Raw genomic sequence first — 14,602 nt, forward strand, 5'->3', positions numbered from 1 at the left:
TCAAGGAAAAGAGCCCCGCTGGGCTGCAGCCTTGGGCCGCGGTTAGGTGGGGGCTGGAGCCTGCGGGAGGCGGGGACCGGGGTCTGCGGCGGGCGCTGGGGGCAGCGGTGCCCCCATCCCGGGAGGGGGCGGGGCGCGGGGCGGGGCGCGGGCTCCGGGTGGCGTGGACCCGCACCTTCCCGCCTGCAAGCCGGGGCTCCGCCGCCGCGCGCCGCTCCCACACTGCACCCCTCGGTCCAGACCGAGGAGTTGCCGGTTCTCTCGACCCTTCGTGGGGTGGGTGGGCGGCAGACAGAGCCGGCCCGGAGTGGGAAGCCGGACACCCACAGGGTCGAGTCTCGGGACCGTCTGGGAGGCCGCGTGAACTGTGAGCATCCGCGCCCTGGGACTCGCCCAGGCCTCCGGGGCAGCCCCGCGTCCCCGCCTGTGTCCTTGCCCCACGTCCCGGCCCGGCGTCCCTCCCCGAGGCGCGCAGTGTCGCCTGCCCTCCGCCCTCGGGGCGCGGACCCTCCGCTGGGACCCTCCTGACCCACGGCCGCTCCCGGCGCGCCCATGCGATTGGCGAAGCTGTTCCTGCTGGCTCTCGTTCTGTGCCCGCACCGCACCCAGGGGAGGCCCGTGGGCCGCAGGGGCGCGCGCGTCGCGGGCGAGGAGCCGAAGGCCTGGCTGTCCCTCCCCGTGGCCTCCCGGAGCGCAGGTAGGCGGCCCGGCGCCCGCGCCCCTTTGCGCCGAGCCTGGGCCGGGGAGGACTCGTGCGGCCGGGAGGGGCGATCGCTCGGGCAGCCTGGCTCGTGCGCCGTGAGCGGGCGGGCGCTGCCGACAGCCGGCGCTCAGCGCAAGTGGTCAGTTTATTCATGTCTCGCGGCTGAGACCTCAGTAACAAGGAACCCGTCCCGCAGAGGACCAGCTTGACGCGCCCCTTCCCGGTGTGGAGCCTTGTAAGTGGCTGGCACAGAGCCGGAGGACCTAAGATTCAATCCCAGGGGCCGAGGCGCAGGGGACAGGTTAGCACCTGCCAGCGCCACGTTCCGGGTCTTCCCGAGTTTGGGGAGTTAAGTAGAATCACTGGCGTCAGGCGCCGGAACGCTCCTTTCCGCACCCCTGGAGCTGGCGCAGGGGATGGTTGGGGGGCTACTGGGTTGGTTAGCTCCGAAGGCCCACAACGCTGCCCGCGGCTGGCAGATCAGCTCTGGGCGCTCAGGTTCCTGGCTACTTAGATGCCCAAGGAGTCATGGGGTGGGTGAAGAGGGAGAAAAAGTAGCCACTACTGGAGCGTGTGGGGTGTGCAGAGATACCCCAAGGTGGAGAACCGGGCGGTGAATGAGGAGGAAACGGGAGAAGGCCGGGGCAGCCAGCTCAGAGGAAGGGCAGGGGCGCAGGGCTCCCAGGGCAAGAAGGGTGGGAGGAAGCAGGGAAGGAGGAGAGAAGTTGCTCAGAAAGGCGCCGTTTGGAGCCTGTGCGAAAGTAGAGCGAGGTGGAGGTACCCGCCTAGGCCGGGAGCGGAGGCGCCCCTCCGGGGGCCACCCCGCCTGTACCCCGCTAGCCGAGAGGTCTTAGCCCGGGGCAGCCTGGCCTCCTTTCACCCCTCTTCTGCCTCATCTTATTTATGATATAAATATACACACATGCGCACTCCACACGCTTTCATCCGGGACCCATTACATGACAGTCACCACGCGGAGGCGCAGGCACCCGGGGAGCAGGCAGCCAGGTGTCTGCGCTCTGAGGGCGCATTCTGGGCACGGAGCGGGGGAGACTGGCCCACAGGCAGACCTAAGGGGGGGGGGAGGGGCGGCGGGAAGGCAGGTGGTGGGGACCGTCCTGGAAGCTGAGGTGGGCGGCTGAGCTCCAGGACCTGGCGTCCGGGGCCGGGCCGAGCTTCCCGGGGTGACCGGGGAGAGAAGGGCTTTCAGGGCGGAGCTGGGTGGGGACGGTGACCACTGGCAGGGATGCGGTGACGCTGTCACATCCTTCACGCCCCTGGACTTGACAAGTTAAATTTTGGTTCAGTTGTATTTCCGTTTGTGACCTTTATCTATCCAATCTTCTTATCCCACTTACATTCCAGTTTTAGCACAAATCTTTCCTGTGAGTGCTTATTCTATTTTAGCGTCCAATAAAATGTTTTAAATTATTTTGGTAAAGCTTTTAACGTTTGATAATCAGGAAGTAAATAAACATTTCAGTAAGGCTCAGGGTAAGGTGTTTTGAAATAAGTTTGTCAACTATACCTCCATAAAGCTGAAATTTAAAAAAGTGAAAGGAGCATATCGGAAAATCCTTGCGATGTAAAGAATTCCTTTGCCTCATCTAGGAAACAACGTATTTAGAAAGAGTTAATTTAAAATTGTTGTGGAAGATTACAAGGAGGAACACAACCTTTCTTGAAACCATTTTGCGCTGCTGCCAGACGGTATAAAACAAGTACTAAGATTGGTGGGTACAGCTTGGGGTGGAGCGCGTGCGTAGCACGCACGAGGTCCTGGGTTCAGTCCCCAGCACCGCCGTTAAAAAAAAGCTATTACAGGGGCATCTAAGCCCTAAATATAGACTCATTTTCAATCAACCAGTTGCTTAGTGAAAAGTCAATACAGATTTAAGTTAAAAAAATGTTAAAGTCAGTAAAAAGAGTGCACACTGACAGGTCCCTCTGCCCTCCCACCCCCGAGTCCCACTCCCTGTTGCCTCTCTGCAGGCAGTCGTCACTTTAGCTTGTTTTAATACAAATGGGGTGCCACGGAGGAGGCACTGGCAAACTTTTTCTGTCTGAAACATTTTCAGAGTATTTTGGGCTTGATCGGTGGTATGAATTCTGCAACAATGACTCACCTCTGCAACGGTAGCACACGAGCGGGGGTGGACCGCACATGAACCATGAGCGTGGCTGTGTTCCAATAAAACTTTGCTTACAGAAACAGGCGTCAGGCTGGATGACTTCTGAGGGTAGTTTGCTGACCCCTCTGCGGGCCAGCATGTCCAATGGACACAGCAACTTCTCTAAACCTGTAGCTTGTCTCCAAATCAATTCTTGCCCCTACACACCAGGCATAGTGATCTTTAAAAATGAGACTTGGCTGTGTCCTCCCCTTGCCCAAAACTCCCAGACTTCTCCTCACCCTAGAATCAAGGACAAAGTTTGGCAAGGATGGGGAGTGTCCCCACCGCACCTGTCTCCCCCCTTCCAAATCCCTGGGCACGTCGCAGCCCTCCCCTTCAAAGCTAGCTCTTCTTTCTCTTTTTTTCTTCTTCTTGTTTTTTTTCTCCTACCACATTTTGTGAGGAATCTTGTCTTTTGAAGTAAGAGACATTCTGCCGAAGTCCAGCAGGTGCTCTGAGAGAATGCGTGGGTCTGTAGGTGTCTCTCTTGGTGTGTTCGTGGGGGGAGGGAACTGAGCGCCATCCTCCTCTGCCATCTTGGCACCCTCCCCCCCACTGCTTCGTTCTTTGCTCTGGGGTCTTCCCATCTCTTCTTACCTAGAGAGCTCTTGCTTTTCAGTGCAGGTGTCACCTTAACAGTCACTTCTCTCGGTTAAATTGGTCTGCTCTGCGTCGCTCTGTTTCTATAGAATGCTGGCACTTTGAGATGAAAACTCAAGTGTATTAAAAGCCTGGTTTTCTTGGTGGCCTCCGTCAGGCCCAAGTGAGGCGTTGTTTCTGTTTCACAGATAAAAACCCTTTCGGTTTTCAGTTCCTTGAACACGGGCCAGGCGCCCCATCTGCCAAGCTCGGTCGTACACGCTGAGTGATAACAGATGAGCAGGACATTGTCCCTTTTCTCAAGAAGCCAGCAGCTCACCCTCATGCTAGTCAGGATGTGACCGCTGTAATAGAAGTGGCTGTCCGGGCCGGAGAGCCGCGGACCCGGGGAGGGCGTTCACACCCTCACCCGCCGCCGGGGCGCCACGGGCTGCAGGAATTGCCGGGTGTTCCTCCTGCCTTGTCTCAAGTGTGGTCACGGGAGTCCGGGTGGTGATTCAGACTGACCGGCGGCCCCCGTTGTGCTTGTGTGATGTTGGACGTGCCCGGGGTCAGTCTACAATAAGGACGGTGTGAGTTTCGATGTGTAACTGCCATCACACAACATGGAGGTTCATGACTTTATTACCAGGTTTCAGTTTTCTTTTTTTCTGGAGGAGTCGCACATGCTCCCATTGTTTTCTTTTATAAATTGTGTTTTCTGTATGCTGCATTTCCAGTGAGCGCACAGGGACGCCTGAGAGCTATCTGAATCTTTTATTTCCTTTTAAGTGCAAAGCCCTGTAAGTGGGAACGCATCATGACCCGAAGGACTTCAGTTTCCTTGCTCTGGCTGCTCCGGGGAGAGCGGGTTACAGGAAAGAGACCGGCTAGGAGGTCGCTGCCCGAGTGCGGTCCCAAAGCCCGACGGCTCGGACAGCCTTGCGTTAGTGAGAGGGACAGAAGTGCGTGGGTCTCAGATAGTTTTTGGAAGTGGAAGATACAAAATTAAGTACTAGCCATGCTCTTCTGAGACGTCTCTGGGGTACCCTGAAGACAGCAAGTGAGCAGTTACCTCTGTGGGAGATCTGGAGCCTCGGGGGGTGGGCAGGGCTGGAGATGCAGAGTCAGAATCAGCTGCATAAACAGCCACGACTTACGTGTTTAGTGCTTGTCATTACAGTCTATTTTTAAGAATATTAGAATTTTGTATTGAGGTCAGATTGACACATAACATGACATTGGCTTCAGAAGTATATAGCAGAATGATTCACTGTTTATATACATTGCAAACTGATCTTCACAATAAGTCTAGTTATTCTGTTCCCACCTGCCACCACACAGAGTTACCTTTTTGGATTTACCCTCTTGGCAACCTTCATGTATGCTCTGCAGTGTCACTGACCGTATTCCCTGAGCTGTACGTCACATCCCCCTGACTGACTTATTTTAGAACTGAAAACTGGTACCCCTTGACCTTCCTCGCCCATTTCACCTACTCCCTAACCCTCCTCCCCTCTGGCAACCACCATTCTGTTCTCTGTATCATAACTAAGCTCATAAGCTTAGTTGTGCTTGTCCATTCGTCTTGTTTTTCAGATTCCATATATATGTGAAATCATACGGTATTTGTCTTTCCCTGTCTGGCTTACTTCACTTAACATGATTCCCTCTATGGTCCATCCATGTTGTCCAAGTGGCAAGATTTCATTCTTTTTTAAGGACCGAGTAATATTCCATTGTAGACATATACCACATCCATTGATCCATCGATGAGCAATGAACAGACCCCTAGGTTGTTTTGTTAATAATGCTGCAGTGAGCATGGGGGTGCAGGTACCCTTTTGAATTAGTGTCTTGTAAGGATATTTTTAATGAAGGAAATGCATGCAGGAAATTCTAAAGTTCTTCTTTTCTTTACAGAAATATTCCCAAGAGATTTGAACTTAAAAGACAAATTCATAAAGCATTTCACAGGTAAGCATAAACTTTATCAGTGATTCAATTAAATAAAAAGATTGTGTGCAAATTACTCCATGTGGCATTGGGGATATGAAGGTGAGGGGATGGAGAGGCTCACAGTCCAGTCAGGGAGGTGGACACGTGCTGTTGCCTTGTATCCATTGTGGCTTAAACCAGCTCTTGAGAAGTGGTAGAAGCGTAAGCAGAGTTTAAGGGGTGCGCCAGAAGTGAACAGTTTTGCCAAGAAAGGCTGTAGTGGACACAATACATGAGTTGGGCTGTAAGAGGTGATACGTGGTTTTCCCAGATGAGAGCAGCATCCTGGTGAGAAGGAAGCCTTTGAGCACATGGTGTGGTTTGGGGCAGGACAGTGGATGGTGTGGCTGTGCCGTGCAGCCAGTTGAGGGAAGGGTGTGTGTGGCCACTGGGCAGAGGATGGCTGCAAAGTGGGTGAGGTCATGTTGTGACCAGCCCTCCGGGCTACACTAAGGAATGCAGACTGTGCTCCCCAGCCAGTGGCGCAATGGAAGGGCTTTGAGCAGGACGGAGCCGACTTCCAGATGCCACCCCTTAAGCACAGGTGGCTCACTCTCCCACGATGCTCTTTTGTTCTTCTCATCAACTTTGTGAATCGTCACAGTTGTCCTGTGCCCTACGCTCTAGTGAAGCACTAAATTATTCTGAACTGGGCACCCCCACTTTTAGTCTGTGCCTAACCATCCCACCACCTTTCACTGTTTGACACATGAGGCTGATAAGCTGGGAAAGATGCCGTTTGCCCACTTGACCAAAGCCAAGGGCCATCTTGTTGATTAACCTCAGAAGGACGGGGTGGAGACCCCTCTGAGTCACGGGTAAGTGGAAGGAATTTCCGTTGTTTTTTTTAATTTATTTTTTCCCCCGTGAGTTCTTTTTTTTTTTTTCTTTTAAATTGGAGTGTAGTCAGATTACAATGTTGTGTCAGTTTCTCATGCACAGCATCAAGTTTCAAGCAGTTTCCCGATGTTGAGCGTTTCCAGCCCTCTGTTAGTGGCTGTGGGCTCTCCTTCAAAAAGCAGGTTCCAGATATAAGGATGCATTTGGTGGGGACTGTCTGGATTTGTGGGGTTAGGTGAGGGAAGTCTACTTTACAATGGTCCTTGGCATGAATAATACACAAATCACTATAAGTAGAAAATGGAATAAATGTCTCTGCATATAAACATTACTTCCTATTAAATAAAACACTGAAGAACAGAAAGTAGAAACCAAGGGTATTTATTTTTTATTCTCACATCCACTTGATTTGCTCTCTACAGTTTTTTTTTTTCCTGTCTAGAGCTCTTCCCTCTAAATTTTCTGAAGAGTTCTTCTGAAGTCAAGATTCCATTATGCGAGCTGTTGAAAATGTGGAATGAATTCAGACTATTTTTCACAGATGACACGTCACAGCCTCCCTGAGTCTGGGTGAGGAGGTGTGGTCGCAGGAAAGTTCTTTTTAGGGCCTGGAAGGATGTAAACCTGGTTTATCCTCTCCGTCCATAAAGTGCTGGCAGGTCTGTTTGGAAAACAGGCCCACGTTTATCTCAGGCATTCTTTTCCTGTCCGACAGGGCCAGTCACGTTTTCAGCTGAATGTAGCAAACATTTCCACCGCCTCTACCACAACACCAGGGACTGCTCGACGCCAGCTTGTGAGTAGCTTGGGCCGTTTTTGTTCTTTTAAAAAAGTCTTTATCCAACAGTAAATGCATGTGGTTTTGAACTTCAGCTGTCTGCGAGAGGGAAGTAACAGACTAAACACTGTGTGACACGCTGTTTATAGTATTGATGGTACTTAAATTTAAGGGGTGTGTGTGCGCTGTTGACACTGCATGGAATGAAACCACATTCTAATTGGGACTATTTCAGACAAATCTGAAAATAACCAGAGCCCCTTCAGGACCAAAATGTTTGTCAAGATTTCAACCGTTTGTCACTTTTCAAATTCCTTGGCATAAATAAGGTACTCCCTCATATAAATAAAAAAAAAGAGTGACCATGAAGTAAAAGTCAAAATTTCCTTATAAAGATTTTTAAAAACAGTTTCATGTCACACCATTTATACGACGGATTGGGATGGAGTTTTCTAAATAATAGTAGCGTGTGATTTACAGGCTGATGAATTCCTTTGGATACTTAAGTTACTGAGCCAAGTAACAATTCCAAACATAACACTCATTTATTTATTTTTAATTCTTGTTTTTTATTGCAATGTAGTCGATTTACAATGTTAGTTTCAGGTGTACCGCAAAGCGATTCGGTTATACGTATACGTACGTACATATGTATATTTCAGATTCCTTTCCGTTACAGCTCATTGTAAGGCATTGAAAATAGTTCCCTGTGCTACATAATAGGTCCTTGTTTATCTATTTTATGTATAGTGATGTGTATCTGTTTTTTTGTTAATATTTACTATTTTATCATTTATTTTATTTTAGTGGAGGGGGAGGTGATTAGGTTTATTTATTTTTAGAGGAGGTACTGGGGATTGAACCTATGACCTTGTGCACGCTAAGCATACACTCTACCTCTTGAGCTTTACCCTCCCCCATGATGTGTATCTTAATTCCCAGCCCTAATCCTTCCTCCCCGTCCCTACCCGCCCCCTCCCCCCACCCCCCGGCAACCACAGTTTGTTTTCTATGTCCTCAAGTCTATTTCTGGCCACACATAATATTTCAATGCTACCATTTAAACTGCCCGAATCACGATTAAGTGTGGTAACTCAGTTGGCTGTTTTTAAATTCCTTTCTAAATCTAAACTTTCTTTTTAAATAAAATGAATTTTAAATATTTTGTATCTTTTTAACTAAACTGGCCATCTTGAGGAATATTTCATTTTACTTGGGATGTTGAGTCAGAGTTGTTATGATTTTTAAGAAAAAAAAAACTGCTTGTGTTTGATGACGAGGGAAGAGGAACATGCTGGAATCCAGGCAGAGTGACTGGCAGCACAGGGTGGGGGAGGGGCCTGGGCTTCGGAACCCGGCTGCTTGCAGGCAGGAGGCTCTCAGCCCCTGAGGCCGTTTCCTCTCTGGAGCGACAATCACAGTAGCACCCAGGGGCTTGTGTCATCAGGAGAGTCAGTGAGAAAATCCAGGGGAGCACTTGCCATGCTAGACGCTTATTAAAGGACAGCTACCATTATTGTGAATTAGTGACGGTAATTAACATGATTCCCCCACATCTGTAGTCGCCATGTCTGTAACTTTCTTTTAAATGTTTTCCCTAGATTATAAAAGATGTGCTCGGTTGCTAAAAAGATTGGCAGCGAGTCCACTGTGCTCACAGACGTAGAGGACGTGCACTGTGAGTATGCACTTATTAAGTTTTCATTTTCCTTTTAACAGCTTGACTTTCTTAAGAAATGTTGAGCAATTTATAAAAGACAGGAAGCTGTTTTAGCAATACCTAATGAATTCAATCTGTGCATTTTCCACTTAGTGTTAAAGTTGGTCTAAATGCACAGGCTATTTATTTATTTTTATTGAAGTGCAGTCAGTTACAATGTGTCAGTTTGTGGTGTACAGCATAATATTCCAGACAGACTGGTTTATTGAATTAATAAAAATATACTCAGCGGTACTTGAATTAAGTAAGATAACAGCCTTTTTGGCAGCCTTACCTGTGTGATTTTAAAAAATGTTTCAACATTTGATGTTATTGTGCAGAAATCATATGTAAATATGTATTAGCTAAACAGAATTATTTAAAGACCTACTTTTTAAAAAAAACCCCAAAGATATAATAAAAGTAAACATAATAAAAGTAGGGCGTCAGCTGAGGGGGTCTGAAGAGGGATTCGAGGAGGGCAGCTGCCCGACTAGAAAAACGCGCGAGGAGTGGCCATACTGCGCAACAAACTGCATGAGGAGCCGACGTGGAGCAAAGCAGCACTTTATTCTAGGACAACAAGACGGCACGCGCGGCGTGGTGCACCTGTCCTGCTTTTATCTGTTCTGCCCGCACATGCGCGTTGTTCATTTCTTTGTTCGTGAGGACCTTACACTACACCACTAGCACATGCGTACACCCGCTTCTTACCTCACACACAGGCGAGTTGTTGTGACCTTTGGCCTGGCTCCCACGGCCTACTCACTTAGGGCTGCCGACATAGAGCCCTAAAATCTTGGTTTACTCAACGTAGGGAAGGAGAAGAGAGGAAATACTGGCAGAATGGAAGGAAAAGCAAATGATCCAATACGTAACGAACATGTCATCATTGCATGCTCTGCCGTACACTTTGCCAGGGTGAAGTGGTCAGTTGGAGGGGAGGGTACAGCTCAAGTGGTAGAGCACATGCTTAGCATGCACAAGGTCCTGGTTTCAGTCCCCAGTACCTCGTCTAAAAATAAATAATATAAAAAATACTAAAATAATAAATAAATTAATTAGAGAAATGGTTAATCAGAATTTTCATTCTGGCTAAATTACCCTAGGAGCCCTAGGGCAGAAAAGTATTTGTGTGACCTAAATAAATCAAATGCAAATTCTAACGTGTATTTACAAAAGTAGAAACTACATAAAAGACTGAAAGGTATTCATTTCTTTGCAAAGATCTTCCTCATCAGTAGTACTTTCCTGTGTTGTACACAGTCAACAATATTTGGGGGGTGGGAGGGTGTGGTCAGTGCTTCAGTACCATGGACAAGTCCCTCTAAAGACAAGGTTCCTCGGCTTTTGAGGGTGGAGATCAAAGTCATGGACACTCTGCGGTCAGGTATCTGCGAACGTCTCCATCTGGCCAGTGTGACTTGATCTACCCCGAGTAGCTGCCTGGGGATTCACCCGTCCGATAGGTCTGCTGTGACTGTCACTGAGGCAGTTTGGACGAATGTTGTGGGTGTCGCTCTTCTTACTCTTATTGAAAAAGCAATTATGCGACAGTAATAATAATTGCACTCAATTCTGCATACTTAAAGTTGTGAAACCACAAAATTTCCCTTGTTTTAGGTTAAGAAAATGAGCTGGATTGTTTCAATGCTCAGTGGCGAGATACTCGAATCAGTTACTCTCTACCTGTCCATCTCAAACCTTAAAAAAAAATTTTTATTGAAGTTTAGTCAATTTACAATGTGGTGTCAATTTATGGTGTCCAGCATCATGTTTCAGTCACACATGTACATACACACATTCGTTTTCATATTCTTTTTCGCTGTAGGTTACTACAAGATATTGAACATAGTTCCCCGTGTCAAACCTTTTGAATAATGCAAAACATGAGTAAATCAAGAAAAGTCATTAGGCTCTTGAAACGAACTAAATCAAGCCACGTTTCTCTCTTTGTTTTAATATATTTTATGTGAATGAGTAAGTTTAAATAAAGTCCCCAAAACAACGTAATAACTGGGAAAGTTCTCAAAAAACAAGTACTGTATTATAATTTAAAATATTGTGTGCAAACTTATATTCTTCTGGGACAAGAGTCATAGAAGACAGAACTGATAAACATGTCCCTTTAAAATTGCAGAGTTTTGGAGACTTAGTGAGCAACGTAGGAGTCATTTCTGATAATATCTGTTTCCAATTACTTAACAAGGTCTTAGAATATTACAGATTAATACGTTTTAGGAACATTTTTGTGTTATGTAGGTGATGTCAAGTTCATTTTTTTGGTTTATGCAGAATTTTTTAAACTTTAATTGGAAAGTCATCCTTTAAACTTTCTAAAATATGGATTAAACCCTCTCCCCCTCCACACACAGTAATCTACATGCTCAGGGTTATATTATAAATTAAGAGTCCACAGATTCTTTGTTTTTTCTTTTTATGTGTCTTTTTTATTGAAGTGTAGTCAGTTTACAGTGTTGTGTCAATTTCTGGTGTACAGCTCAGTGCTTCAGTCGTACATGAATATACATATATTCGTTTTCATACTCTTTTCCAATGTAAGCCACCACAAGAGATGGAATACAGTGCCCCGTGCTATACAAGAGTTCACAGATTCTTCAAGCAAAATAAAACAAAATATAATTATATTAAAAACCAAGTCCTAAATACCATTTTTCTTTCTTTCTCCCACAGATATTTCTTAAGAATGTAAATCTAATTTGAATGGGAAAAAGTGCCTGGAATCATATTTAATGTAAAAAGGGATGAGACGTCTAATGTTATGGTGTATTAAGATGAGCAAAGTAAGGCACTTCTCAGAACCAGCTGATGAGCTGCGAGCCGATGAGCTGCGTTCCACCCCAGAACGGGCTCTTTCCTTAGTGTACCCAGTAATTTGACATTTTTTAAAACAAAGTTTAATTCACGTGTTGCAAACAGAATATTAAAAATTATGCTCTTCTACTTTATTTTTGCTATGTATATTATTTTCTTATGTGGCTAACATTCTGTATATGTATGAATAATATACTTAATTATGTAAATTATGTCTGAGAGTGCCAAAGAGAAATGGTTTTTGTATATGATTTTTCATAATAGATCTTTTGAATAATCATGTACAAAGTCCACTTTTATAATTCTAATTTAATAGTATTTAATTCATTTATTCAGAAGTTGTCTTTATTTGCGTTAATTTGAAATATGAATTTTATTAAAACAAATGCAAAAAATCTGTGCTGTTTTCCTTTGGGTGAAGGGCATTTGTAGCAGAGGTTACACTGTTGAGATATGATTACTACATGTGTATATGTGTGTAAATATTCGTTTTCTGAACTGAGAGCTAGGATCCTGAGACGGTTTGTGTCTGTTTGAATTTGGAGCATGTGGTACCGCTGCCTTGAATAAAAAAGTCCAGCTGAACTTGGTGCAGGAGAACACGTGGGGCTCTGTTTAGAAAATGACAACACGTCTGGCACGTCTGATCAGTTTCATTTAAGGACAGCAACGTGAAAACAAGAAACCTGCAATGAAACGACAGAAACCCCGTCCCTTTAGGGGAGGCGACGCCCAACAACGCAGCGGAGGTGCAACCACGGCCTCTCGCCTCGCCCCACCGCTCGAGCTGGCGTCGTGGAGACGTGAGTCCGGACGCGTCTCTCCCACCCGCACCTCCGTCGCTCCCCCTCGGAGTGTGTGTCTGCTTGTGTCTGTGAACACACCTGTTCTTTGGTTCATCAGAAAAACAAGCTCGAAAACCCCCTTTGGCCTCAGGGATATTGTGAGCTACATTTCCAATTTTCAGCTTTATTTGTGTCGGCCTCTGGGCAACGATGTACGAATAATTCCACTTAAAAGGAAAAACTTGGGGGTGTGTGAAATCCAGCAAGAACGCCATGCAGTGAAACAGTGAGACGAATAACATAGTTTCAGTCCCCTCGCCTTTATAGAGCTTTATACTTTTTACAACATTTGGAAAAAGGAGGTAATTTTTACTCAGAACTGTCTAGAGAGCTGGAGTGCTATTTATTACAAACGTGAAGAGCCCGTTGAATGGTGGCAAATGAGAACTCGGTAGTGAGACACATTTGGCTGAAACACTTAAGGCGCCTAAAGGAGCCGTGTGATTAGCGGGGTTTCAACAACGTAAGTTATTTCAGACAGAATCCTGTGAAATCAGGTTTTAAACATTCTCGTAGACGGCTAACAAGCCTCAGAGATGTGTTCCATGCTATATGTACATTTAAAACCCTCTGAGCTTGACTGGAGATACCTCCAGTTGAGATGATGTTTATTTTACTACAATTGACCCTGGACAACGTGGGTTTGACCTGTGCGGGGCCACGTAGAGGGTTAGTGAGTACTGCCCGTCCACATGATCAGTCTCGGTTGGCTGAATCTGGGGACGCGGGGAACTCGGAGATGGAGGTTAACTGTCAGCACCCCAAGCCCCCACCTTGGTCAAGGGTCCACTGTACTTGCCACTCACCTTCTCACTGCGTTGACTTTGACAGAGAGAGGTTGGGAGGGGAGTGGGTACAGAGGCTTAGGATTTTCTCGCGTGGGGAGCTGAGTGATCGCGAGACGGACAGGGAGAAATACGCACACTTCTCAGTGAAGTAGCGTGCGCACGCCCCAGAGGTAGTCTCAGCGTCCGAGCAGCCGGACGGGGGGGGGGCCGACAGCGTTAACGTGGAGCGCGGAGGCTGTGCTGAGTTGGCTGTTCCCGGCCGGCACCTGAGGGATGTGGTGGGCAGCCCAGACAGTCCCTGAGTTACCTGGATAATGACTTCCCATTTCTCCTTCTTTTGAGCATCCTCGGCTTTGAAAGGCAAGACGCAGCTACTACAGCCAGCCCCTGAGAGCACCTGGGAGACAAGAAACCTGTGCGATTTTTATCTGGGGGGGGGGAGTGTACAATTCTTTCCACTCCCTACATGTTAAATAAAAAGGTTACTTGCTTGGAAAATCTAGCATGATGTAAAGTAGGCTTTCCCCATGTTTCCTTGTTTCATGTCGTTTCCCACTCCAGGTAATAATGACATTTGCTTCCTACCTCTCTCTGTGCAATACATAGGGTCTGGAGGAGGAGAGGCTACGTTCTGAAGTGTGTTCTAGAGCCCAGGTCAGTGACTGGCCCGTAGTGGGTGCTTTACGTAACACAGGAACAAGCAGTTATCTCGCAGTCCACCGATGAGAGTACAGACCATCTTTTAACTCACAATAAAAAACAGTCAGTGATTTATGAAACGCTGGCGAGTGGCTGTCGAGTTATGCATTGTTCTTGTTGGATGTTTTATGTAAAATCCCCACAGACAAGACTGTCTGTTCCGTGTCCACCTGCAACTGCTTCCTGTCACCCACCTCCCAGGGATGGACACGGGGTTAAAGCCACGAGAGCCGTGTGACCGTGGACGTGGGACCTGAAAGGCCGACAGGGCCAGGTGCCCAGCACAGGGACACAGGGCCACGGGGCAGTGGACAGTGTCTGCCAGGCTGATGGGCAGGTTTCAGCCCTGCCTGTGCTGCCATGTTAGGCGCAGGCTTCCTGTAGATTCTTCGTGGGAAGCTGCAATGTGGATTTTTCATGTGAATTATCTCGACTTCCAAATGTTGGTATTTAGCTAGAAAAACACTTAACACACTACATCGCCAAAGCAAACGTTCTGAGCCTCATTTGGCTCATAAGCTGCTGTTATTTGACGTCTGATGGACATTTTAACTTGGGGATTTCTTCAGTTGAATTTCCTTTCATCCTCTTTGAAGAATTTTGGATCCCTCTCCTCTCTGGTTCCTACGGAGATTTAGTGACGAGTTTCAGAGTTTTACCTTGG

General features: G+C 47.1%; 1 protein-coding gene across 4 annotated transcripts in view; it reads left to right on the forward strand.

Moving 5' to 3' along the window:
* RB1CC1 (RB1 inducible coiled-coil 1) overlaps positions 1-13,984 on the forward strand; it is an 86,258-nt gene extending 72,274 nt beyond the window's left edge. For 3 of the 4 annotated variants that reach the window (XM_032470069.1, XM_032470072.1, XM_032470073.1), the window contains 4 exons: positions 5,380-5,433; positions 7,010-7,090; positions 8,674-8,750; positions 11,466-11,499. In XM_032470069.1, coding sequence (XP_032325960.1) covers positions 5,380-5,433; positions 7,010-7,090; positions 8,674-8,738 — 200 coding nt within the window. In that variant the 3' untranslated portion in view covers positions 8,739-8,750; positions 11,466-11,499. Of the gene's footprint in view, positions 1-5,379; positions 5,434-7,009; positions 7,091-8,673; positions 8,751-11,465 lie in introns of all 4 variants that reach the window. The other variant, XM_032470071.1, reaches the window with a different exon arrangement.
* The last annotated feature ends 618 nt before the right edge of the window (positions 13,985-14,602 follow it).

The sequence above is a fragment of the Camelus ferus genome, chromosome 29 (assembly GCF_009834535.1).
Source record: "Camelus ferus isolate YT-003-E chromosome 29, BCGSAC_Cfer_1.0, whole genome shotgun sequence".
Lineage (NCBI taxonomy): Eukaryota > Metazoa > Chordata > Mammalia > Artiodactyla > Camelidae > Camelus > Camelus ferus.